Source organism: Schistocerca nitens, chromosome 7, assembly GCF_023898315.1.
Source record: "Schistocerca nitens isolate TAMUIC-IGC-003100 chromosome 7, iqSchNite1.1, whole genome shotgun sequence".
NCBI classification, from domain to species: domain Eukaryota; kingdom Metazoa; phylum Arthropoda; class Insecta; order Orthoptera; family Acrididae; genus Schistocerca; species Schistocerca nitens.
The window spans coordinates 577,216,755-577,244,173 of NC_064620.1; the positions used below are offsets into that span (position 1 = coordinate 577,216,755).

General features: G+C 38.2%; 1 protein-coding gene across 1 annotated transcript in view; it reads left to right on the top strand.

The window, feature by feature from the left end:
* Positions 1–27,419, top strand: part of LOC126195755 (serine/threonine-protein phosphatase 6 regulatory ankyrin repeat subunit A) — a 427,181-nt gene that overhangs the window by 360,996 nt on the left and 38,766 nt on the right. Inside the window, exon 20 of the mRNA XM_049934383.1 lies at positions 22,321–22,455. Coding sequence (XP_049790340.1) covers positions 22,321–22,455 — 135 coding nt within the window. The remainder of the gene's footprint in view (positions 1–22,320; positions 22,456–27,419) is intronic.

Here is a 27,419-nt window from a genome sequence, read left to right on the forward strand (position 1 = left end):
CAATTCATTCAGCAGAGCTTGTGGCAGTATTGGAAATTGCATAGATATGACAGACAGTGCACTAGCTGCACTGAATGCTTCTGAAAATAAGTCATGGAAGTAACCACCTAATGTGAATATTCACATGTACACCATGTCCTACATAGTAAGGAGCAATGCATTTATCACGCACAAGTGGCCTTGTGATCACCATGTTCTGTTGAGTGACTCTTGAAGCTCTGGAATTTAGTGTCCAACAAACTGCTTCATTCAAAACTTTCCTATTTCTCCAAGAATGACACAGTCACCAAATCTGTTAGAGGAGCATTCCTAACAATGTCCTTGTCATCCCCATTAGTGTAGTTGAGATTATGATCCAAACTGTTCCCAGTACCCCCTTTACCAGTATCTTTCTCCTAGAGAGCATAAGTAATAGTTGACGTCACTGAGCCCTGCACTCAGCTAAAAAAAAATTATTGCGTACCTGGTATTCGGTATCCAAGGAGTTCTGTACTATAGTAGAGTTGGCAAAAGAAGATCCCTGGCAGCTGTCAGTGCTGTTGCCAGCTTTAAGCTGTGAAGCTCAAACACTTGCAGGAAAAAGCAATAGTAGTTTATAGAGCTGAGATAACACTGAGGTTTTGCCATAGACATGTCAGAAATCTCGTTAGGTTGTTGGTTGAAATGGACATTCAAATCAACTGTACCAAGTCCACTGCAACTGTTAGAGATTTTCTTTTGCCAACTCTGCTTTTGTTCAGACATTCCCTTCATATGACTACTCCTTAGTAAAAGGAGCTTTTTAACCCTATGGCTGCTACTAACTTTAGCTAGCATTCTTTTCTGTATCTTGTCAGAGTGTTCCTGATCGCTTTTGGTTGTCTGTTCACTTTCGTCTACAATCTTGTGAGCAGTAAAGTTGTTGGAGACATCTAACTAAAACTAGCAGAGTTGTTGCAACTCCTGAACTTCCCTGATTTGGCAGGTTTAACCACAGTCCACTAGTCTGCTGTATTCACAATTATTCTGCTTCTAAAATGCACCTCTCAGCTGTTCTAATTCTGCGTGTGCTGTGACCAAATCAGATTTGACTTTCAGTATCAGTTATTCATTCTCCAGAATCATGGAGATGTAACCACAACTACCACAGTGCCACAACTCCATCCAAGCTGGTTGCTTCCTAGCATCCAGCATAGTAAAAGTGTAAGCAGTCTTCACACTTTCAACTATTTCTCACTACTCTGTGCCAATTTTGACACCTACCAACTGTAACAATATTTCTTTTATTGTTGTGTTTGTGATATAAAAATGTTACTGGGTTAATTAAATGAGGGGTTACTAAATATTTTTCTATGAAAGGTGTTTCCTGTATGCTGCAGCAGAGGCTGAGATCAGGTTGAGTTGTGTTTGCTATACTAACATAAAGTGAAAAACTTTTAGTAAGATATAATAATGCAGTTCATTATTTTTATCCTCCAAAGTGATGAAAAGCTCATAACTGGTATAAATAAAAAGTGCTGTACAAAATATTGATTGTTGTTTAGACATACAGAGTGAAGAAAAAATGCCACACTTTGAGGTTGGAATGCGATTCCTCATCCTGGTTCAAGACAAAATTTTATTTACAAAAATCAGATTGGGTGTATTTCGAAAACACATGTATGAAAACAAGAAACTGGCAACACTATCACATTTTGCAACACATCTTAATGAACAGAGCGATGTGTATAACACCACTGTACCAACCACCGTAGCTCACTGAGAAGACTGCAGGGATATCAAAACCACATCCACCATGGAGCTATAGTTCAAATCCTCATTGGGTTCCTTCATATGTTTTAGATGATCCCTAGTTCTTGTTGTTTATAAGCAGATCAGCATTTTGTCACATGACAGTAGTCTGTTGTGTGAAAGTGGGATCCATTAAATTGTGTGCACAACCATAACTGGTCTTGTCAAGTTCATGTAGATTGGCTTCCTGAAGGAGTATGCAAATGATGACTATGTCAACATGCTTTCAGTACTCGGTGCATCTGATAACCAAGCTGCTGCTGCTGCTCTTGTGTATACTGCAGGTAACCCTCAAAGATGCCATCCTGATAAGAATTTTTTTGTCACCTGGAGCAATGCCTTCGAGAAACCAGTACCCTTTGTGTGGGGTCCTCGCCCACTGATCTTGTATAGGATAGCAGATGAATGCTGCATTCTTCGAATGCTATACAACAAGCAAATAACATTAGTAGTTTTATTTTATTAAAGCAGATTGACAATACTTAACTTTGAAATAACAATGGTGTCATAAGTGGTGGGTGATAGCAGAATAAATCGGACTCCTTTGCTACATACAGTGTTCATGCAAGTTTGTCTCACAGTTTGTGGATCACTAATAACTGCTATAACCAAACAATGGAAAATCCAGGATGGAATGTAACAGTATTAGAGAAGGAAAATTGCTACTCTCCATATAGCAGAGATTCTGAGTCGTGATAGGCACAAAAAAAAAAAAAAAAAAAAAAAAAAAAAAAAAAAAAAAAAAAAAAAAAAATCTCACAGTTATAGCTTTTGGCCATTAAGGCCTTTGTCAGCAATAGACATGCAAACACAACTTGCACACATGTCTGCAGTCTCAGACAACTGAAACCACACTGCCAGTGGGAAAACTAGAACAGAAGAGAGTTGAAGCATTTGAGATGCGGTGCTACAGATGAACATTGAAAATTACGTGGATTGATAAGGTAAGGAATGAGGAGGTTCTCCACAGAATTGGAGAGGAAAGTAATGTGTTGGACAAGGAGCAGGGACAGGATGATAGGACATTTGTTAAGCCATCAGGGAATGACTTCCATGTTACTGTAGAGGAAGGCAGAGATTTCAATACATCCAGCAAATAATTGAAGATGTAAGTTGCAAGTGCTACTCTGAGATGAAGAGGTTGGCACAGGAGAGGAATTCTTGGCCACATCAGATTAATCAGAAGACTGGAAAAAAGGCTTACATAGTGAATTTAGGTATTGTAAGTCACACTATAGAAAAACCATACAGTTTAATTTAATAAATATGCAACAAATTGGAAAGAATATACATGGAATTGGATATAGAATAATGGGAGCAGAAGCAATTATTGCATAAATATTTAACATTTACATTTGATGTAAACTTGTGGCATTACAGTTTTTTTCTGTAAGATTCAACAACGCGCATCATAGAATCAGTTTAGCATGAGAAATTTGGAAATTGTTCCCTTGAAAACTGTAATGTTTTTAATTGATTTTATGGAAGCAGATAGCTTGTACATTTATATTACATGGAAGTTGTTATATGCCCTTGTGATTGAAAATTGGAATTAATTTTCAACTTATCCTTATTTAATGCTACACTCACTTCCTTTTAAATATAGAGACAAAGAAGTGTGTTTAGTTGAACAAATAGCTTTTTGAGTGTACTGGACTGTTTTGTAATTTGTAAAGTGAAAACTGTTTTGAGATTTATTTGACAGTACAGTCAGAATGTGATCACACATTTAAGTGCAGAGTGAAACTATGAAATGTACTGCTTGACAATTGCTAAGGAACAGAGACACTGTTGGATGGGAATAATCACAGGTGATGATGGGCAACATGAATCACAGTACATAAATAACGGAATAGAGCAGTATATTTATAATGAAAAATAGTGCAGATTTCATCACATGGAAAAGCAGGATAAACAAACATAATGTCTGTATCTAAAAACAAAGATGATGTGACTTACCAAACGAAAGCGCTGGCAGGTCGATAGACACACAAACAAACACAAACACACACACAAAATTCAAGCTTTCACAGCAAACTGTTGCCTCATCAGGAAAGAGGGGAAGGAGAGGGAAAGACGAAAGGATGTGGGTTTTAAGGGAGAGGGTAAGGAGTCATTCCAATCCCGGGAGCGGAAAGACTTACCTTAGGGGGAAAAAGGACGGGTATACACTCGCACATCCACACACATATCCATCCACACATATACAGACACAAGCAGACATATTTAAAGACCTGCAGGACTTCCTGCATTTTGCTACAGTTTAAGTTACTTATGTCTGAAGATTTTTCCCTGTTGAGAATGGCTCTTCAGTCCAATCACACAGCTGATCAAGTATTCCATACACTTGTATTTTGTTCATTATATGGCAGTGCAGAATTGTATTGGTATCCTATCAGCTCACATCCAGCAGTGTTTCCTCTGTTGAGCTATTTCATTTGATTTTCTATCCTATTCTCACTTACTTCGATATCTGTCATTTTGCTGTTCATGCTATTTAAAGGAGGAACTACATTGCTATCTTTCTCAGTGAAACTCTTGTGGTCTTTTCTCTGTCATCCTCTGTTTTGATGTCATTATGGTCACAGAATGTCTGCTCATATGGCTTCGATCAATTTACTGACCGAAACTTTTTAGGATTTTTTATCACATCAGTAGAGAGAATTTTACTTTTAAATTTGTTGAATGCTTCACATATGGCTATCCTTATGCTAATTTTGGCTTTGTTCAGTTTTTGATTGTCTGTGAGGCTACGTTTAAATTTGTAGTGAAGCTCTCTTTCTTTTTGTAGCAGCTTCCTAACACAGCTGCTTCCCATAACTCTGATTGACACATCCCTGTCTGAAGCATATTGTACAGTACTCTAGAACTTTTGTGCATTGATACTCATCACTGAAATGTAACAAATTTTGTATTATCTAAGTGGACAATGAAAAAATTTCCTGTCACTCTTGCTAAGCAGAAAGGTCTTCCTGCCTTTCTTCATAGTTGCATTTGCAATCGTATTCAGTGATACTGTAATGACCTTATGGTCACTAATTCCCAGCAGACCTAAGATGTTACATTCACATGTTGGTTCTCTTATTAAATCTCGCTTCCTTTTATAACATGATAAGGAAATTTAAACAAAATAATTTCCAAGTTTCCCCTCTAATGTTTTCCCACTACTACTCCAGAGGCAAACAGTCTGTAAAAGCATCTTTTGGTCATGTTTGATCCACCTTTAATACATATCGTCACCCAAATTACTTCTCATTCAGAATTGTATTAACTGCACTAGATATTTTAATGGCTATAAACATGTCTACACAACTGGTGTTCAACCTATCTTTGTGATAAACATTCCAATTGGAATTTAGAATTTCACTGCTATTAACACCTGGTTTCAGCCAGCTTTCTATTCTTAATGCTGTGTGGGCATTGCTACTATTTGTAGGCAACTCTAGTTCCAGGACTTGTCCGTGGATGCTCCTGTAGTTGAACAATACTATAGTGACATTTTCTTTCTCTGATCTGCTGCTGTAACTAATGCTATTTTCTTTAAAAAATGAGGATAGTGTTAACCCCTGTTTGAAATCAGAATGTGCTTATCAGGCCTGTGGAGGGATGTCTCTATTGTAAAAACCCCTCATGTGCATGCCACACATAGTCTATTCCCCTATTAGCTGCTTGCTGTGTGTAGTGAATGCCTGACTTATTGGGGGAGGGGGAGAGAGGGATGGTCCTATAATTCTCCATACAATAGCAGATGTCAAGAAATACACATCTGAGATCAGCATAAAATCACTTGAGTCTCTGGTTTAAGCCTTTCACTTGACTTCATACATAACCATACTAAGCATTTCCTATATGCAGGTGACTCGGCAGTCACAGCTGAGGGGAGTACTTCTGAGGAGGTAGATCAGAAGCTGGAGAAAACATTCAGTCTTTCCAGAATACTATCAAAATAACTCCTATAAACCAAATCTTTCAGAGACTCAAGTATGAGCTTTCTACCTTCGATCTCAGCAAGCAGAATGAAAGCTCAGTGCTTCCTGGAATAACACCACATTGGAATACTGAGATAAACCAGCCTACCTGGGTATGATGATGGATAGACCTCTGACATATGGACACCACTGTGAAAACATCCATCAGAAGGTGGCTTCCAGAAATAATATTTTGTGGAAACTTGTAAACAGCAAATGGGGTGCAAAACTTACTAGCTTGAGAATTACTACCCAAGTGCTATGCTTCTCTACAGCCAAATATGCCTGCCCGATACAGACCACACAAACCCACATGAAGTAGGTCGATATAAGCCTAGCTCATAAAGAACATATCACAAATTCACAGAGAGCTTCAGACAAACTGTTATAATAACCAACATCCTCTCTTTGGCACTGAGTGTGAGCCTGGGCAACTGAGATCCGATAAAAGGCACCTGAAGGACCGTCACCTGACTATGAACCAGCACAGGTTGTGCCTGGTGGCTCCGTAACAAACTGGAAAATGTGGAGGACCCTGAAAAGCATAAGAATAGGAGTGTCCCCAGCGGAAAAAAACACAATAAGGTGGGGTCACGGTAATGTGGATGGCAAAAAGTGTGATTGTGGTGCTGTGCAAGACATGGAACACCATCTGGCCTGTCTAAAATGTCACAATGGGTACAACCTCGAGAATTTGTGGCTGGACAAGATAAAAGCCCTGAACGTGCCCAATACTGGCCTGATAGACTATGAAAATGTAAGGTAGGATATCTGTCCAGAGCACTGCAGTTTGTTCTGGGAACACTGTTGAAAAACCCTAGCACTGCTGCCGCCCTGTGAGTGCGGTTAGTTTTTTTCACCAAGGAATTCCACCCCATTTAGGAAACGAGGATGGACTCCGAATCCAGGTAACAAGTGTCATTTGTGTTGACATGAGCCACAATTTACAGCTGGGTGCACTCAGTTGCTACTGGCAGAACTTCATCCATATCTTGGACATACACATAAACTTAAAGTAAGTTATTATATACTAGACGAAAGCGCTGGCAGGTCGATAGACACACAAACAAACACAAACATACACACAAAATTCAAGCTTTCGCAACAAACTGTTGCCTCATCAGGAAAGAGGGAAGGAGAGGGAAAGACGAAAGGATGTGGGTTTTAAGGGAGAGAGTAAGGAGTCATTCCAATCCCGGGAGCGGAAAGACTTACCTTAGGGGGAAAAAAGGACGGGTATACACTCGCACACACACACATATTCATCCACACATATACAGACACAAGCAGACATATTTAAAGACCTGTCTTTGTCTTTGAATGACTAGAGATAGGACGTTCAAATTCACAGAGCATGTACATTAGTATCTTCTGCAGAAATGATAAGCATTTTAGCCATGGCAGCCTGCAGGTTCTAGGTTAATATTGGTATCGTGGCGCAACACCATCTACTGGTAAAATGTAAATGTGCCTGTGGCTCTCATGGTCTCCATGAACCGAAGGTAATGGAACAGTGTGACTTGAGCAGACGTGTGTGACACCTCACAGATTAATGCACAAACCATACTGTCAAATCAGTGAGTTTGAAAGTTGGCACATTATTGGCATCAAAAAATGTGATGCATCCATCTGAGAAACTGCTGCTCATGTGGGATGAAGTGTTTTGGCAATGAGCATGTGTAGAATGGTTCACAGAAGGCCATAGAGTATGACGGGATGGGTAAGGTCACAACTGCCAGACTACCCCTGAGAAGATTGACACCTCATCAGTGTGGCATTGGAGGACAGATCTGAATCCTTCTTGGCTCTGGCACAACAGTGTAACACATCATACACTATCAGGGCTGACAGTCCATTGCTGTTTATTGCGGCGTAGTTTATGTGCACGTCGTCCACTTCTCTGTCTACCTTTGACGAATGTGCAGAAACATGCTAGATGGCAATGCTGTATGGAACAATGTCACTTGGGACAGGAATGGCATCAGATAGTGTTTTCAAATGAATCCAGGTTCAGTGCCAACCACGACAGATGAACTTTGGAATCTGATGAATGCAACATGGATGGCTATACCACAGGACGCCATTTGCGTCTTATATGCATCAATGCCATTGAGTGTAGAACAAGTGCCAGTTAGGCAACAGGACACATGCTGAAACGAGGTGACTAGTATGTTCTGCATAAGCGATTAGCATTTCATAGTTAATATTCTGTGAATATGCACAGCCTACCTCTAGTTGTTCAAGGTGTTCTGCTTTTTCTGAACACAAGTGTATTTGTGTCTTTGGTCCCTTTGTTTTTCCTCCTATGTCAAAACAATTTTGAAACAAGCATGATGCAAAATCCCACAAAAATTTTGTTTGATGTTTGGTGGCCAAGGAGAATCGAGGTTTTATTGACTATTTGACCCTGCAAATCAGAAAGTTTTTGTATCCCAAGATGTCACATTCTGTGAGGCTGAGTAGCGGAACAGCAACACAAGAAGCTGATGATGTATACCAAAAGATTGAGGATGAAAATGATCAAAAATTTGTGCATCTTGACAAGCAAGCTCATATTAGGCCAATACAAGTACAGGAAGAGACAGGGCCTCCACAAAATTACATGAGCAACACAACTAACTGGCTACAAGATTGCTCTACCATTTGTAAGCTATCAAGCTATGAAGCTGATTGCATCAAATGTTGTGCTTGTAATACACTGGCCAACAAAAAAACAGAAGCACCCAGAAGACATGTATGAATGTATGTATTAAACGGCGAACCTAGAAACAATGGAGAGGCTTCGTCCCTCCGTAGCACTCATTGGTTCACAACCCCACAACAGGCCACAGCAGTCCATCCATTCCATCGCTGCCCTACACCGAACCCAGGGTTATTGTGCGTTTTGCCCCCAGTGGACTCCCCCGGGAATGTCTCCTACCAGACGAGTGTAACACCAAATGCTTGCATGGTAGAGTAATTATGGTATATGCATACTTGGAAATGGTGTTTGTGCACCAATCACTGACACAGTGTAACTGAGGTGGAATAAAGGGAACCAGTGCGTATTCACCAAGGTAGATTGAAAACTGCCTTAAAAACCATCCACATGTTGGCCGGCACACTGGACCTTGACACTAATCTGCCAGGTGGATTCATGCTGGGGACTGGCACACCTTCCCACCCGGGAAGCAGCATGTTAGACTGTGTGGCTAGCCAGGTGCGCTCCCAGAAGACATGGCCAAATGTTGATGTAAGTTCATGTAGAAGAGTTACAATTCACTGTAACAGGTAGAATTACCACCAGAGTACATTAGTGTTGTTCATGATTATTGTTATTACCAGGCTTGGTGGAGTATATAAGGAGCACGAACATCATCAAATGTTGAGTGATCACTATGAAGGACACAGAAATGCTGCATACTCATGTGAGACAGTGTCGTCAGCACCTGACATAGTTTGAAAGGGGTCTCATTGTTGGTCCCCATTTGGCTGGCTGGTCAAATCGTGCAGTATCCAGATTTGTGGGGCATTCGGATGTGACAGTGTCCTCATATTGAACTGCGTGGGAATATGAGGCATACTCATTGTCAGCTTTCTGGTCAACCACATCTGACCACTAGATGGAAGTATTACTGTACTGTACATCAAGCACATTCTAACCCGTTCATATATGTGCCTCCCATCTGAGAACGGATAGTGGACCTTTTGCAACATCCTGTCTCATCTTGCACCATTGATCAGAGACTAGCAGCAGCTGGACTAGAGGATTACTACCCATTGCATGGGCTCCCATTGACACCATAGCTCAGACAGTTGCATTTGGAATGGTGCCATGACTGGGTAGTTTGGGCTGCTAATGAATGGTGTCATGTTCAGTGATCAATTGTGGTTCTTCACTACCACAGATAACCATTATCAGTATGATGGCAACCTGTGGAGAGGTCCCATTCTCCAAACATTTGGAGTGGCACAGTGTTGTTACTTCTCGCATCATAGTGTGCTGAGCCATCACATATTACTTCATGTCATGACATAGTAATTGAGGGGGAACTCTGACAGCACAGTGAGACATCACAGACATCCTGTGTCCCCACATTACCTTCCATGCAGCAGTATTGATGCCTTTTTGAAAAGGACCATACTCATCCAGAAATGAAATGTGTATCTGTGACTTGTGTGTGATTTTGAGGTACTCACATGGCTAACAAAATCCTAGTCTGTCCCCAGGAGAACCGCCTCAAATGTCAGCTCCACTCTAGTGCCAGTATATAGGATATCAGTGAATCATATACAACAGTTGTGGATCAGCTTGCCTCAGTAGAAGATGTAATGACTTTTCAACACTCTTTCCAACTGAATCAGTGTCTGCATCCAGGCCAGACTGGGTTCAGCATTTTACTGATAAGTGAGCTCATACAGCCAAGTTCTTTGTAAATTTGACTCTATTTTATAATCATTGAAATAACATCACTTACCCTCACAGTCCATAAAGTTTCATTTAGCTTGCTCCTCGTCTTTAAGGTGCTTCTCTTTTTTTGTCAGGCAGTTTAGTTTCGAGGAAGCTGAGTCACAACATTGGAGAAAGGTGACTGCAGAAGAACCGGAAGCTCACAAATCGAACAAACTTGAAAGATCATTTCTAAAACCAATAACCAGAAATTTATTCAAGGTCTTGTATGACACAAACGGCAGAATCATTCACTGCAATGTACGGCCTTGTGTGAGTACATCATCACCTACAGTCAAACCTTCTCACCATTACACATTATGACTCATTCAGAGTTTTCCTTGCAACTGCCACATAAGAGAATATAGAGATGATACTGTTTGATATACACACTATGTTTCTATATGGCAACCAGGAAGAAGAAACGCGCGCGCACTTACTCACTCACTCACTCACTCACTCACTCTCTCTCTCTCTCTCTCTCTCTCTCTCTCTCTCTCTCTCTCTCTCTCACACACACACACACACACACACACACACACACACACACACACACACCACACCACCTTTGTCAGAATTTTCCAACACGGCGTGCTACACTGCATCAAATGCCTGTGACAAGGCAGTATTGCTCTCTGTAGCACTATTATTCTGATCCAATTTGCTCATAGTATCTTCCATGAATTGAGCCATAGCTGTTTCAGTATTCCTACTGTTACGAAAACCATGCTGAAATATTGTGTGGAGGTTGAAAATTTCCAAGAAAATTTATATTTTGTTTCTCATGTAGTTTCTATTCCTTACAGTAATCATTATTTTCTTTTCTGTCCAAAATGTTTAATTTGTTCTACAAGGATATTGCCTAAGCCTGAGTTTCATAATATTCCTGTTTAGCTCTTCCTTATCTAAGGGGTGAGACTTATTAGTAGTTTCTTCTTCTTCATTCTTAATTAATTTGGAGTTAAGCTTGGAGGTTTTCTGCTAAGTTTTGGAGTTTGCTCTTTCAGAGCAGATTCCTACCACTGACAACCAATGGCTGACAGTTTGCTTGTCTTAATAGTTTCCAGGCCTTTTGGCTGCTTTTTCACATGTCTATTTCTTCAGTTGTCTTTACATAGTCTAAAGCTTTGGATGACAATTTAAGTGTGAAGTAGATATGCTAACTTCCACTCCTTTTATGAGATGACTTACTTGTTATCCGCAGTTGATATTCTTCACTGGCTTCTGGAATCTCTTTAAACTTCTTCTCCGAAAAATGATACTAGGTACAGGAATATTGAAAATTTTCCCTCTACTTGTGAAATAAGCAGACACTCGAAGGTTACTTTTCATCAACTAACGCTATGTTAAAACTTCATGTTGTTGTTGTGGTCTTCAGTCCTGAGACTGGTTTGATGCAGCTCTCCATTCTACTCTATCCTGTGCAAGCTTCTTCATCTCCCAGTACTTACTGCAACTTGCATCCTTCTGAATCTGTTTAGTGTATTCATCTCTTGGTCTCCCTCTACGCTTTTTACCCTCCATGCTACCCTCCAATACTAAATTGGTGATCCCTTGATGCCTCAGAACATGTCCTACCAACCGATCCCTTCTTCTAGTCAAGTTGTGCCACAAACTTCTCTTCTCCCCAATCCTATTCAATACCTCCTCATTAGTTATATGATCTGTCCATCTAATCTTCAGCATTCTTCTGTAGCACCACATTTTGAAAGCTTCTATTTGCTTCTTGTCCAAACTAGTTATCGTCCATGTTTCACTTCCATACATGGCTACACTCCATACAAATACTTTCAGAAACGACTTCCTGACACTTAAATCTATACTCAATGTTAACAAATTTCTCTTCTTCAGAAACGCTTTCCTTGCCATTGCCAGTCTACATTTTATATCCTCTCTACTTCGACCATCATCGGTTATTTTGCTCCCCAAATAGGAAAACTCCTTTACTACTTTAAGTGTCTCATTTCCTAATCTAATTCCCTCAGCATCACCCGACTATATTCGACTACATTCCATTATCCTCGTTTTGCTTTTGTTGATGTTCATCTTATATCCTCCTTTCATGACACTGTCCATTCCGTTCAACTGCTCTTCCAAGTCCTTTGCTGTCTCTGACAGAATTACAATGGCATTGGCAAACCTAAAATTTTTTATTTCTTCTCCATGGATTTTAATACCTACTCTGAATTTTTCTTTTGCTTCCTTCATTGCTTGCTCAATATACAGATTGAATAACATCGGGGATAGGCTACAACCCTGTCTAACTCCCTTCCCAACCACTGCTTCCCTTTCATGCCCCTCGACTCTTATAATTGCCATCTGGTTTCTGTACAAATTGTAAATAGGCTTTCGCTCCCTGTATTTTACCCCTGCCAACTTCAGAATTCGAAAGAGAGTATTCCAGTCAACATTGTTAAAAGCTTTCTCTAAGTCTACAAATGCTAGAAACGTAGGTTTGCCTTTCCTTAATCTTTCTTCTAAGATAAGTTGTAGAGTCAGTATTGCCTCACGTGTTCCAACATTTCTAAGGAATCCAAACTGATCTTCCCCGAGTTCGGCTTCTACCAGTTTTTCCATTTGTTTGTAAAGAATTTGCATTAGTATTTTGCAGCTGTGACTTATTAAACTGATAGCTCGGTAATTTTCACATCTGTCAGCACCTGCTTTCTATTTGATTGGAATTATTATATTCTTCTTCAAGTGTGAGGGTATTTCGCATGTCTCATACATCTTGCTCACCAGAAGGTAGAGTTTTGTCAGGACTGGCACTCCCAAGGCCATCAGTAGTTCTAATGGAATGTTGTCTACTCCCGGGGCCTTGTTTCGACTCAGGTCTTTCATTGCTCTGTCAAAATCTTCACGCAGTATCGTATCTCCCATTTCGTCTTCATCTACATCCTCTTCCATTTCCATAATATTGTCCTCAGGTACACTGCCCTTGTATAGACCTTCTATATACTCCTTTCACCTTTCTGCTATCCCTTCTTTGCTTAGAACTGGGTTTCCATCTGAGCTCTTGATTTTCATACAAATGGTTCTCTTTTCTCCAAAGGTCTCTTTAATTTTCCTGCAGGCAGTATCTATCTTACTCCTAGTGAGATAAGCCTCTACATCCTTACATTTGTCCTCTAGCCATCTCTGCTTAGCCATTTTGCACTTCCTGATGATCTCATTTTTGAGACGTTTGTATTCCTTTTTGCCTGCTTCATTTAATGTATTTTTATATTTTCTCCTTTCATCAATTAAATTCAATATTTCTTCTATTACCCAAGGATTTCTACTAGCCCTCGTCTTTTTACCTACTAGATCCTCTGCTGCCTTCACTACTTCATCTCTCAAAGCTACCCATTCTTCTTCTACTATATTTCTTTCCCCTATTCCTGTCAGTTGTTCCCTTATGCTCTCCCTGAAACTCTGTACAACCTCTGGTTTAGTCAGTTTATCCAGGGCCCATCTCCTTAAATTCCCACCATTTTGCAGTTTCTTCAGTTTTAATCTACAGTTCATAACCAATAGATTGTGGTCAGAGTCCACATCTGCCCCTGGTAATATCTTACAATTTAAGACCTGGTTCCTAAATCTCTGTCTTGCCATTATATACTCTATCTGAAACCTGTCAGTATCTCCAGGCTTCTTCCATGTATACAACCTTCTTTTATGATTCTTGAACCAAGTGTTAGCAATGATTAAGTTGTGCTCTGTGCAAAATTCTGTCAGGCGGCTTCCTCTTTCATTTCTTACCCCCAATCCATATTCACCTACTACGTTTCCTTCTCTCCCTTTTCCTACTACCGAATTCCAGTCACCCATGACTATTAAATTTTCGTCTCCCTTCACTATCTGAATAATTTCTTTTATTTCATCATACATTTCTTTAATTTCTTCGTCATCTGCAGAGCTAGTTGGCATATAAACTTGTACTACTGCAGTAGGCGTTGGCTTCGTGTCTATCTTGGCCACAATAATGCGCTCACTATACTGTTTGTAGTAGCTTACCCGCACTCCTATTTTTTTATTCATTATTAAACCTACTCTTGCATTACCCCTATTTGATTTTGTATTTATAACCCTGTATTTGCCTGACCAAGAGTCTTGTTCCTCCTGCCAGTGAACTTCACTAATTCCTACTATATCTTACTTTAACCTATCCATTTCCCTTTTTAAATTTTCTAACCTACCTGCTCGATTAAGGGATCTGACATTCCACGCTCCGATCCGTAGAACACAAGTATTCTTTCTCCTGATAACGACGTCCTCCTGAGTAGTCCCCGCCCGGATATCCGAATGGGGGACTATTTCACCTCCGGAATATTTTACCCAAGAGGATGCCATCATCAGTTAACCATACAGTAAAGCTGCATGCCACAACAACAACAACAACAACAACAACAGCCACTGACACTATTATTACAGAGTTGCATAAATACTCCACGGTCCTCTCGTACACACCCACTAAACTTCCATGGATCGCCCAACAGGTACTTGTCAGTGCCATTCAACCACCACGTCTACATTCTTCTCACAACTGAATTTCAAACCTGCACACACAAACATGTGACACACATTAGGCAGGATTCCGTCATCCCACACTCACATCTAAAATATTGTGTGTTTGAGACAGAATAAGGCTGAGTGGTTCTAGGATTTACAGCGAAATTCTCGAATCACCACAATAGCTTTTGTCATCTGACAGGTAATATTGCATTGATTATTTGTTGGTCAGCAGTAATTGTGTACTCAAAGAAGGGATTGGCTTTGAATAGCAAAATATGTCTTTTCATCACATGTTCCTCTTCTTATATGAGATGCTTCATGTAACCTCTTTGGAGACACTGTCTTGAGCTCCATTTTACTGCTTTCACAAATCTGTCATCTGATACAGTAGACTTCGAAACTTCTTCCAGTTTACTTTTTGAAAGTTATATCTACACTAAAATTGGATTTCTTTTGGGTGGACACCATGCTTTACTTGGGACTTGATAAATAATATAAGACAAGAGTGTGTACCAGCTAATCCTTTTATTCCATAAGTATCACTTAAATGGTACATACACCCTTGACACTTCATAACAGCTTGGAATTAGGCTACAGCTTACCATCTCCACTGGGACCTTTCCCCCAATTCTCATTTCATGAGTATTTTGGTATCGATATATCAGTGCCTCCAGTCTTGTTACCATTGTCTATCAAAGTAAAACTCTTGGACATAAATTTTGTTTATTCGGGGTTATGTTTATTTATTCATTTATCAGTTTCTGTAGAGTCATACAAGCCAAAAGTACTTGGTAATGGAATGACTTAGTACATAGTTTACAGAATGCTTAGTAGAACATTTGTAACCAAAAGAATTAAAGAATTAATAAAACATGAGCTGTTGCGAGACAGTATACAAATAAACAATACATTATAGAGAAAAGTTCTCAGCTACAATTCTTGTGCAGAATGAAAGGAGCATGCCACAATAGAGCCTTTCAAATTGATTTGGAATATTAACTTTGAACTGTGCCAGTCTGCAACTTAACAGTTAGCTGCTTACCCTAAAGAAGACATAGCTTTTCCTACATTGTCGATATTCCTTCCTGGAGTTTCCATTGTTCTGTTAACTACATCATTTATTGTAAATGATAAACAAGATATTGTATATGTTCTACAGAACTGATTTATTTAGTTAACCAGTTTTTGGCTTACAAGGCCAGCATCTACACAAATGCATGAACAAACAATAAATGCCATCTTTGGCAATGGCGCAGAAATGCAATTAGAGAGGTAAAAAGTTGAACAGTAAATAAATATAAAGGGAACAAAATATTAGGAACATTAACACTAAGCTTGAAAAAGAGTGCCTGTATAACAACTCAAATTAAATTAAGAGCCCCAATGAAATAAAATTTGCACTCAAGTAGAGTAAAATGGTTTGAAGGGAATTACATATGGAAAATGATACATAGACATAGTAAGAGATCAAACTGACTATTATAAGAATGGAATATATGGAGTACAAGCAATCACAATAAAATAATAAACACAAGAAAATGGAGAATGAAAAGGAACAGACAGTGTGGGAAGGATTTGGAAAACTGTGAGCACTAAGCAAAGTTTAGATTACGGGAAGCTTTGAGCAGTGTTTGGTCACTTAATATTAAATCAGGACTGTGGACCAAATGATTTACAGGGCTGCCAACAGGTTGAGATTTTGGCCTTCGTTGTTGGGACTCTGGCTGGAAGCTGTGGCTCTCTTTCAGTACATGCACAACAAATGTGCAGTCATAATTCTATAACCTCCAGCTGTGTTCATACTCAGCAAACCTAATTGCTGTGTCTTCTCCTGGTTGACATTACAAAACCCTTATCACAATAATTAATTTTTTATACCACACTGTTGGCTAGCAATTGGATCTTATCTTTGTTTTCGAAAATACACTGTGCTGTGGGGTTCCTCACTTAGTAGCAAATCCTATGGTTGCAGGATTTTGGTGTGGTTTCTATGCTGTGTGATACCTGTCATAGGTGTGGGGCTGTACAAAACTTCCTACAGACAGGGGACAGAGCAGCAGATGGAGCATAGAGCAGGGATACAATTTTCTGTTCTTGTTTCCTGTGCTATATTTGGTCAATCGGGACAAGATTGTAGCCATTCATTGTGACAATAAATATCTTACCTCTGCTTTGAAATCTTCCTTGGACATAGGAGCAGTATGAGATGGTTCACCAGTGAATGAAAAGTCGGATGTTTGTTTGTTACTTGGTGCTAGACGCAAGAAGGTATTACTATGTCTGTAATTGCAGTTTTTCTATAAATGTTGAAATAGTGTGTTTGTGTACTGATATCAGTGGTTATATCTGGAAAGTTTATGGATTTGTTGCCAATCTCCATTGTGAACTGAATATTTTGATGTTGACTGATTAAGTTATGAAAAAATATGTTGATCTGTCTTGTAGTGCCTGTCCACATACACAATACACAATCTACATATCTGAACCAGTATTTAATATTTTCATTCAGACTTACTTTATTCAAAAACATATTGTTCAGAATTGCCCATGAGTGTTACAGCCAAAAAGTGAACTATGAAGAGAACCTATAGCACAAGTGGTTTGCTTTGAAAGACAGAGAAGGAAGATATATTGACTTTTAACACCCAGAACATTGTTTCTGACTCATATAATCAGCTGAAAAACTAACATTTGCTGTTATTTCCTTGTTTGCCCTACCTATATACCCAGACTTTGCCAAAGAGATGAAAGGCAACTGTTGATGTTAGTGTTTGTCATTCACTGTCATTATTTAATTTTATGTGTACCTTACAATTTAATTTAAACAAACAATGGAAACTCCAGGTTGGAATATCAACAAGGTGATATGTAAAGTTGCTGATGGGAACAACTAAAAGACACTTGCACAATAACTATTCGCCACAGCCTTCGTCAGAAAAGGGAGCGCGTGGACACACACAAAAGCAGGCATACGTCACTAACATGTGACAGCCATCTCCAGCAATTTGGACTGGAATGTCATAATATTGTCATTATTCCATTCTGGATTTTACAATTTAATTTTATCAGTAGATAACATCATTATTAATTATGATATAAAGAATTGGGCAACATACTTATAGTTCACCAAAAACTTCAAACTGTAAGTAAAGTTTATTAAGTAAATATTAGGGAGCATTGTGGACTGACAGAAGATCTAGTGTTGAGTATTGAGAAAGGTGCGTTGAAATGGTTTGGACATATAGAGGAGATAGACGAAACACACAAGATGGGTATGGATGGGAGAGCTGGAAGGGACCAGCATCTGTGAGCATACCTCACACACGTTGAGGGCATTCTTAGCAAAGGTCAGCTTAGGAATACTATAATTAAGTTAATATCATGGTACCTACTTATATAGTTTAAAAATCTGGCTCCGAAAATAAATCTCATTTGATATACTGTTGACATTTGGCTTTGTTGACTAATGAGTTTTCCGACCACTGCCCCACTGGTACATTGGAAAAGAAACTGCAGACATCAAAGAATAGTAATTTAGCACTGTGTGAGATCATAGATCTTTTATCTTGTTTGCCAGTCAGGGTGGACAAGCGGTTCAGTCTGGAACAGCACGACCCCTACAGCCAATAACTGTTTACATTATACCTTTCACCCGTTTTATAAAGTGGTTTTGGTAACGGGTCTGTCAATCTTTCAGGAAAGTTGACACACCTGAAAGACACTTTGTGTAGGTGACTAAGAACAGGACTAATATATGGTGCTCTGATGTTCCTAATCCTACCTGATATTTTACCATACCCACTGGAGCACTTACTCTTTAATGATGAAATAGTTGCTTCCGTTTCATCTCTGCTTGTTTCCTGTAGTTGCATGTGATATAGTTGTCTTAGAACACTAGCTTTCAAAAGTTCTCCATAACTACATGTACCAATGAAACTATGATTTAACTTTCTGACTATTGACAAGAAGCAATTAAAAAATATTTTTCACAACTCTGGTGGATCACTAACAGTTTCATCCTCACACAAGAGACACATAACTGATTGATCACTCACAATCAGCTCTGATATTTATTTCAAAAGTGATCATGTAGTTTTAATTTTGTGCTGAGAGCTTTAAATTCTCTTAGTGTAACACATTGTTTTACCATGTCTACTGACAGGCTGAAGCACTTTTCAGTATTGTCTGTAGTGAAATTCTGTTATGTGCTCTGGCTGTCCTTCACATTATGATACGGCTGCCATTTTGTTGTACATAATATTCTAAAACCATTAGTTATATAAATAACACAATAAATTACATTAACAGTTGACAGTGTAAAACAGTAATTGAAAATAGTGAAAGTACACAAAAGTTAATCCTCTGCAACTATGATACATTTTCAGAGGTGCACGACTTTCAATAAGCGAATCAATTGAATCATAAATGTTCTAGCTTAACACTATTTAAAAATATTAACACAGCCATTATTCTTCTGTATTATACTACTAAAAGATGTATACTAATAGCTGCACCTCCCACGGATCAAAATATATGCCAACCTTACTTTTAGTGGTAGTGACCGAATGTAATACTTACAGCTGTCATTCAGTTTTGTTTCATGAAACCAAAATCTGTGCATGTGTATGTGCTTATTAAACTATGTCCATACTGTATAGTGAATTTATTAACTTATAAACCATCTTTGTCCATTGCAAATATAAAAATTGTTGGTGTTATAAAATGAAATAAAAAATTAATGTAGAATACCATTTTGTTGTTCTTTAGTGCATGTTCCAGTTCTAAACATAGGGCATTAACTATTATTTGAACTCTATGAAATAAATATATTATTTCTAAGGCAATGTACATAAATGAGTATTCTACAAAGCTTAGTGTGGATGTCTAAGCTATTAAAAAATAGCATGGAGTATGCTTAAAACTCTGCAACTGTTAGAGGTTCAACAGTCATAAAAACTCCAAAGATTTATTGCACAAGCTACATAATCATGTTTTTTATCAACCAAGCATATCCTACTCCACAACATAGCTCATTTGATTCAGTAGCATGTATGCATTAGATCAGTGTATTTTTATTGCCAGAGGTGCACATCATGATGCTTGTGTACTCTTTGTAATTGAAAGTACTCCCTGCTATAGAACAAGTATCAGAATTGTACAGTGATGGAAAGACTACACAAAAATTGTGATCAGGCATAATTATTAAAGTTACTAGTGCAATTAGTGTCTGGCTGTTACACCGAGTGACTACATACTGCTGAATAACTTTATGAGGTTGTATTTTTGTCAGTGTTGTACATGGCAGTAAAATCTTCTCAAGTTTCTTGCTGTATCAATCCATAGTGTGTCCCACAATATTTTGGAAAACATCTTTTTTACCAGAAGATTGAAGGGTAGAACATGTATTCTGAAACACTGTGGACACACTCATGAGTGACACGTCAAGAATCCTGAGAAGAATTTATTGCATTGAGACACAGCAAGAATCTTAATTTCCAATGCTGTGCATTGAAAAGTCTGTAATTGAGATAGTGGAAAGATCAATCTATCTCAATCAGGGAAATTTATACTTGGGTTCGCAATGAAAGTATCTAAGGTTAATGTAAAAGTCACTGCTGGCATCATCCCCATTGTCATTAAAAGACCTGGTTGGTATTGGCTTAGGTACTCTTGGACCTTTACAGACCATAGTGTTTGGAGTCCACCTTGTTAGAAGATTAACTCTTGATAATACTGGTTTTTAACTCTTGATAATACTGGTTTTGCCTTGAACTTTGGCACTGACCATTGTTTCAACACATCTAGGTATACGCACAATATGATGATTATTGTGGTGAAGAAAATTGTACCAAACACGTCATTTAGAAATAGCATAAAGAATTAATTTTGGGATTTCATGTCATAAGAAGTAAACCAGAGTAAAATTTTGCCACAATTGGAAACAAGTACAATAGAAAATTTGTATTTACTGTTTCAGTACAACAGATTTCAAATTTCGTTGCTTGAACATAAGACATTTCTTTCCCTCATTTAATAGTAACTTATTATTATTAAGGTATAAGTATGAAACATCCAGTGGATTTCTAAGAATTTTTTAGAAAAAAATAATCTTGTAAATAATTGAAAAATTGATATGCTGCTGACATCATTATGATTTATTGATTATTATATAAAGATTCATAACTGTGATCTGAAATTAAACAATGAGTGTGAACTTACAGCTTTGTGTATGAAGATGTCACATTACAAAAACTGTTGGTTAGTTACTGACAAATTTCTAGATTAATTTTTTATCAATTTTAGCACTGACTTGATGAGTTTTTCATTCTGAAGTGATCACTGACTATTGAACTGTACTCATGATTTTTTTTCAGTACTAGTGCCTTAAAAATGTGAGTGATTGTCATTTATGGACTTTCATTGTAAGTCTAATAGCTAATCTGAAACAACAGTCTTAGGTGTTCATTGATGGAATGCAACCATGTGCAATATTTTCTTCTCTGCATGGTTTCCAATGTTGTTCTCACTGTTCAGTTTTCTTCCTTCTTCATTCAGGCTCACTGTTTGTCCATGCATGGCTCTTAATCTTCATTATTCCTGCAAATAAATGAAGAGTCTGTGATGAATGATGTCACTGGTGCTTTGATTAGAAAAATAATTTTTGAATGTGCAAATTAGAGCACCCAATATCTTTTTTCAAAATATTTATGGGGTGATTGATATTTGTCACTTAACATATATATTACAAAGAGACTAATTGGCAATAAGCCTGTAATCAGTTGTAGTTGTTGGATATGAGGTTATTATCAGTCATACTTGAATTGGCTGAAAGATTGCTTTCACTTGACATCTAAGAAATAATTGCAGATGTTAGTGTGACAGGTACTCTAATGCCTCACAGGAATAGAGGTTGACTCATAGAACTTGAATTGCTCAAAAACATATAGGCATTTCTCATGAAGGGGATAGAAGACAAAGCAAGAAATATGAAAGGAATAAAATTTTAAAAGTTAGCAGTTGCATGAAACAGCAGTTAGTACAGTATAAGATGACTGTTTATGCACAATAAAGAATCGGTAATAATTTTTGCACTACTATAAACCATACTACTAATGTTTTGAAAGCACACAATCAACATAACAGCTGTTTTCAGAAATTACACGTATCACAGATAACAGCTTCAAAAAAATATGACTATATATGATTGAAGATACACACACGTAAGAAATTTACTTTTTGACATACGTGCCTTACAGAAAGGACACATCACTGTTTTTGACTTAACGTTACAGTTGGCTGGTATTTAGTGTACCTTCCAATGCCTGTATTGTTCATTCTGTTTAATTTTGCCTTACAGGATACCATTGGTTGCTGTGCACCCTGTTAAGTGTAACTTTTGTAGCTTACTTTAATAAAAATTTGGTTAATGGAAGTTTTTGAAAAGGTTTTTAAGATGTTTGTCATAGCAGGTATACACAGGATGCAGTAATTTTTTTATGAGTAGATAAATTTCTTGTTACTGTTTATTAAAGCTATGTGTGTGTTTTAAACTATCACTCATATAAAAATCTGGAAATATGTTAATCCTGTGATTAGTATCATTGAAGACAAGCAGTATCGAACACACTGTTTAACTGATACTGGCTGAATTCATGTTAGATTCCATCAACTCCACTTTCTTCGACAACTCAGCTGAAATGTTGCAAGGCAGTGCACCCTTGCCAAAAGCACCTTATTTTGAAAGACTCACCACCATTGCAAATAGCGGAGTTTGCAGGAATTCGTCAGATTCAGGTAGCGTGGTACAGGTTGCAGTGGCCATCTACAGCGGGTTTTTGTGTTTGGTGTGCTGTGTGTTCATTGAATGGTCACAGTAGTAAATAACTGTTAATCATTGTTGGCTGATCGTCTTGAGTGTGTAGCGTGCAGGTTGGGCCATTATGTGTGAAGGCCATGATATGCCTTGTTGTTTGTTTTTGTAATACAAATTGTGTGCTTTGTAGCTGTAAATATGAGTGGTTATTTCACTTGATTGGTAATATATTTTATGATATAAATATGGACAACACTATGCTGTAGACTGTTGGTGTAACAGTTTTCTTGTCTTTTTTGTGTGTGTTTTGCTTTAGACTGGATGCTTGTATAACAACTGCTATTAAAAAAGCTTGCTTGCTTATTTGTATTTTAAAAAAAGCTGGCTGAGATTCTGTAATTTAAAATTGCTTCTGTAGCTGCAGTAGAATTTGTTTTGATTAAAGAGAAAACAATAAGATAATAAGAATTTTAATCTAAAATTGTTTAATTTTCAACTATATCAGTTACTGCAGTCTTTTGATGATGTTGCTCCTGTCTCTCTGCAATAGATATGAATATTATGAGAAAAATGCTTCAAATTTTCTTCTTAGCTGAAATAAAAAGATAAACATGTCATCAAACAATACACAAAATTAAAGACCACTTAAAAAAAGGAAATATGCAGAAGCACAATGCAGCATGATGTATTTCCTATTACCAAAACTAAAGCCAGTAAAAAGTCATCGAGCTTGCTCTATGCACTGTCTTCTGGTATATTTTCCTAAATTATTACTGTTTTAGTGGTTTGTGTGGCCATGCACCATTTTATTGAGCAAGGTGGCACAGTGGTTATCACACTGGGCTCGCATTCAGGGGGATGGCAGTTCAAACCTGCATCTATGATTTCCCTCAATTCCTTAATGCAACTGCCTGGATGGTTCCTTTGAAAGGGCATGGCCGACTTCCTTCCTTATCATTTCCTAATCCGATTGGACCAATGACCTTGCTGTTTGCTCCCCTCCCCCAAATCAATTAACCAATCATGCACCATTTTAACAATGCTAAAAATCTTTCAGAATAATTCAGCACTGTTTCTAAATTCACCTAAGTGCTTTCTAAAGCAGTTTAATTTGAAGTATTTGAACAGGTGATTGAAAGTGTTTTTGTCATCCATTTATATACATGTGCTCAGGTAAACCTTTTATGAAACAGAAAATACTGTAATACAATATATAAATAATAGGCTTGAATTCAGATTACAAATATGATAAGAAATTAGTAAAAGAACATTATAAGAACACCATGAATTCCTTGATTTTTGTGTGAAACCCATCATTTTCACAAATTAGGAGGAGGATCTACACTTTACTCACACTTTCATTTCCAGTCTTTACTTGTGGGGTTTAGGTTATGACATGTACAGGGAAAAAAATTGAAGTTGTAGTGTTGCTGCAGTTGACATTCAATCAACACAGGATATTTATATATACATTCCAGTACACCAATAGAGCACACTTTACAAAACACTCATTGAGCATACTATTTAAAACACTATATGACATGATGAATCAGAATAGGGGAAGTAAGATCAAATTCAAGACACATCAGCTGTCAAAATTTTATCAGTAAATTTTCGAAGTATTCATAACAAAGTTCCTGAATTTACTGCCCTCCACAAAACCTCTTGCGCTCAAATTATTCTCGGGATTAAGAGCTGGCTGAAACCCCAAGCTATGGGGTATTTAACGATTCATGGAATATGTACTGGAAACAGAGGTATTGGATGCCTTAGGAAGGGGCAAGTATTTATTGCAGTTGACAGAAATATTGTCTCTACTGTGTTCAAATTTAAGTGTGACAGCAAAGATGTCTGCTTGTTTATAGCTGGGCTAGATGAAATCAAGTTAATTGTTGGACATTTTTACCAGCCACCCAATTCAGCTGTGACAGTTTTACAGTCATGGATAGAAAGTCTATGGTCAGTAGTGTGGAAGTACCCAGATTATGCAATATTAATTGGAGGCACCTTTAACTTACCAAGTAGAGACTTGGACATCTATGGATTCATCATAAGGGGTACAGACAGACAGCCTTGCAAATTCTTTTGAACATGTTTTCCGAAAACTATCTTGAGCAGCTAGTTCAACAGCCCATATGCAGTGGAAATATTTAAGGTTTAACAATGAAATCTGAAAAAAAGGCTGAGGGAGCAAAGGCTGTTGCACTTGCAGTTCAAGAGAGAATGTGCAAATGATAACAGGCAAAAGTTAATAGAAATTTGTGCATCTGTAAAAAAATCAATGCACGAAGCTTACAACAACTACCACTGTCACACTTTAGCAAAAGGACTTGCCAAGAACGAGAAAATTCTGGTCCCATGTAAAATCACCAAATAGGTCCAGTCACTTGTTGACCAGTCTGATGTGGCAGTAGACGGTAACAGAAATAAAGCCAAAGTTTTAAATTTTGCATTTAAAAAGTTCACACAGGAGAATCGTACAAACCTACTGTCATTTGACCGTCAGACAGATTCCTTATGGAGAACATAGTAATAAGCATCTCTGATGTATGGAAACAACTGAAAGAGTTAAAAACAAATAAATCACCATATACTGATTTAATCCTAATTCAGTTTTTCAAAGAGTATTGGCCCCTTACTTAGCTTGCATTTGTCAGGAATATCTCACCTGACGGAAAGTCCCAAGCAACCGGAAAAAAACACAAATGACTCCTGTATATAAGAAGAATAAAAGGTGTTACCTGTAAAATTACTGGCCAATTTCTTTAACACTGGTATGCTGCAGAATCCTGGAACATATTCTCAGTTCAAGTATAATAAATGTTCTTGAGGAGTAAAAGCTACTGTCCACAAATCAGCCGGTTTTGGAAAGTATTGCCCGTGCCAAACTCATCTTGCCCTTGCACATGGATTAGGTTCCCAGATAAGTGAATGGCTCAAAGACTTCTTAAATCAGAAAATCCAGTATGTTTTCCTCAGTGGAGAGTGTTCATCAGTGACACAGGTACAGTCAGGAGTGTCCCAGAGAAGTGTGATGTTCTGTTTTCTATATACATAAGTGATATGACAGACAGGGTGAGCAGCAATCTTTGGTTGTTTGCTAACGATGCTGTGGTGTATGGGAAGGTGTCCTTGTTGAGTGACTGTAAGTGTATACGAGATGAATATAATAGAGGGAAACATTCCATGTGGGAAAAATATATCTAAAAACAAAGATGTTGTGACTTACCAAACATAGCACTGGCAGGTCGATACACAAAATTCAAGCTTTCGCAACAAACTGTTGCCTCATCAGGAAAGAGGGGAAGGAGAGGGAAAGACGAAAGGATGTGGGTTTTAAGGGAGAAGGTAAGGAGTCATTCCAATCCCGGGAGTGGAAAGACTTGCCTTAGTGGGAAAAAAGGACAGGTATACACTCGCACACACACACATATCCATCCACACATATACAGACACTAGCAGACATATTTAAAGACAAAGAGTTTGGCCATCTTTGTTTTTAGATGTATACAAGATGACATATACTGAAATTGTGTTTGGTTTGCCGGCCGTTATGGCCATGCGGTTCTAGGTGCTTCAGTCTGGAACCGCGTGACCGCTACGGTCGCAGGTTCGAATCCTGCCTTGGGCATGGATGTGTGTGATGTCCTTAGGTTAGTTAGGTTTAAGTAGTTCTAAGTTATAGGGGACTGATGACCACAGATGTTAAGTCCCATAGTGCTCAGAGCTATTTGAACCATTTTGTATTTGGTTTGATAAATGTCATCTATCTCTAAATGTGTAAAAATGTAAGTTATTGGAAATGAGTAAGATAAAAAAATCAATAATGTTCGAGTAGAGTATTGGTAGTGTGCTGCGTGATGAAACAGTCATGTTGATTATATATCTAAGCATAACATTGCAAAGCAATATGAAATGGTGTGAGCATGTAATGATTGCAGTAGGGAAGGTGAGAATTTTAGGAAAGTTTGGTTCATCTGTAAAGGAGTCCGCTTATAGTACACTAATGGATCCATTTTTTAGTATTTTCAAGTGTTTTGGATCCACAGCAGGTCAAATTAAAGGAAGACATTGAAGAAGTTCATAGGTGGGTTGCTAGATTTCTTACCCTTTAGGTTCAAACAACACGCAAGTATTACGGAGTTACTATGGGAACTCAAATGGGAATCTCTGCAGAGAAGGTGACATTCTTTTTGAAGAGCACTATTGAGAAAGGCTGCCCAAAGAATGAGTCTACTGCTGCGAACATACATTTCATGTGAGGGCTATGAAAATAAGATTAGAGAGATTAGGGCTCATATGGAGGAGGCGTGTAGAAAATAATTTTACCCTCACTCTGTTTGTTAGCGGGACAGGAAAGGAAATGACTAGTAGTGGTACAGGGTCCCTCTGCCATACATCTCACTGTGGCTTGTGAAGTATGTGTGTAAATCATCATCATCATCATCTTGGACAGTTTCCAGCCACTGGCTGGGTCTGTCGGGAACACAAGCCTCTCCATCGTGTATGTGTGTAAATATAAATGTAAATTTATTCATCACTGTGTGGCAACAGATTGTAGAAGATAAAAGCACTGGGCAATGGAAGTCAGGATATACATTCATGTTCAGAAGAAAACAGAGCACCTTGAATGACTAGAGACAGGAGTTTCATATTCACAGGACATGTACATTAGTATGCTCTGCAGAAGTGATTATCATTTCTGTGACCACAGTTCACCATATGTTCTGTTGCCTAGTAAGCACAGGGTCTGCCAAGGGCCCTGATAACTTGTTCCATCCATGATGGCATTGATGCGTATAAGCTACTAATGGCATCCTGTGGTATAGCCGTCCATACTTAATCCACCTGGCTCCAAAGTTCATCATCTGTACTCATTTCACCATATCCCACACATTTTCGATAGGTGACAAGTTGGGTGATCTGATGGGCCAGGGCAAAAAAC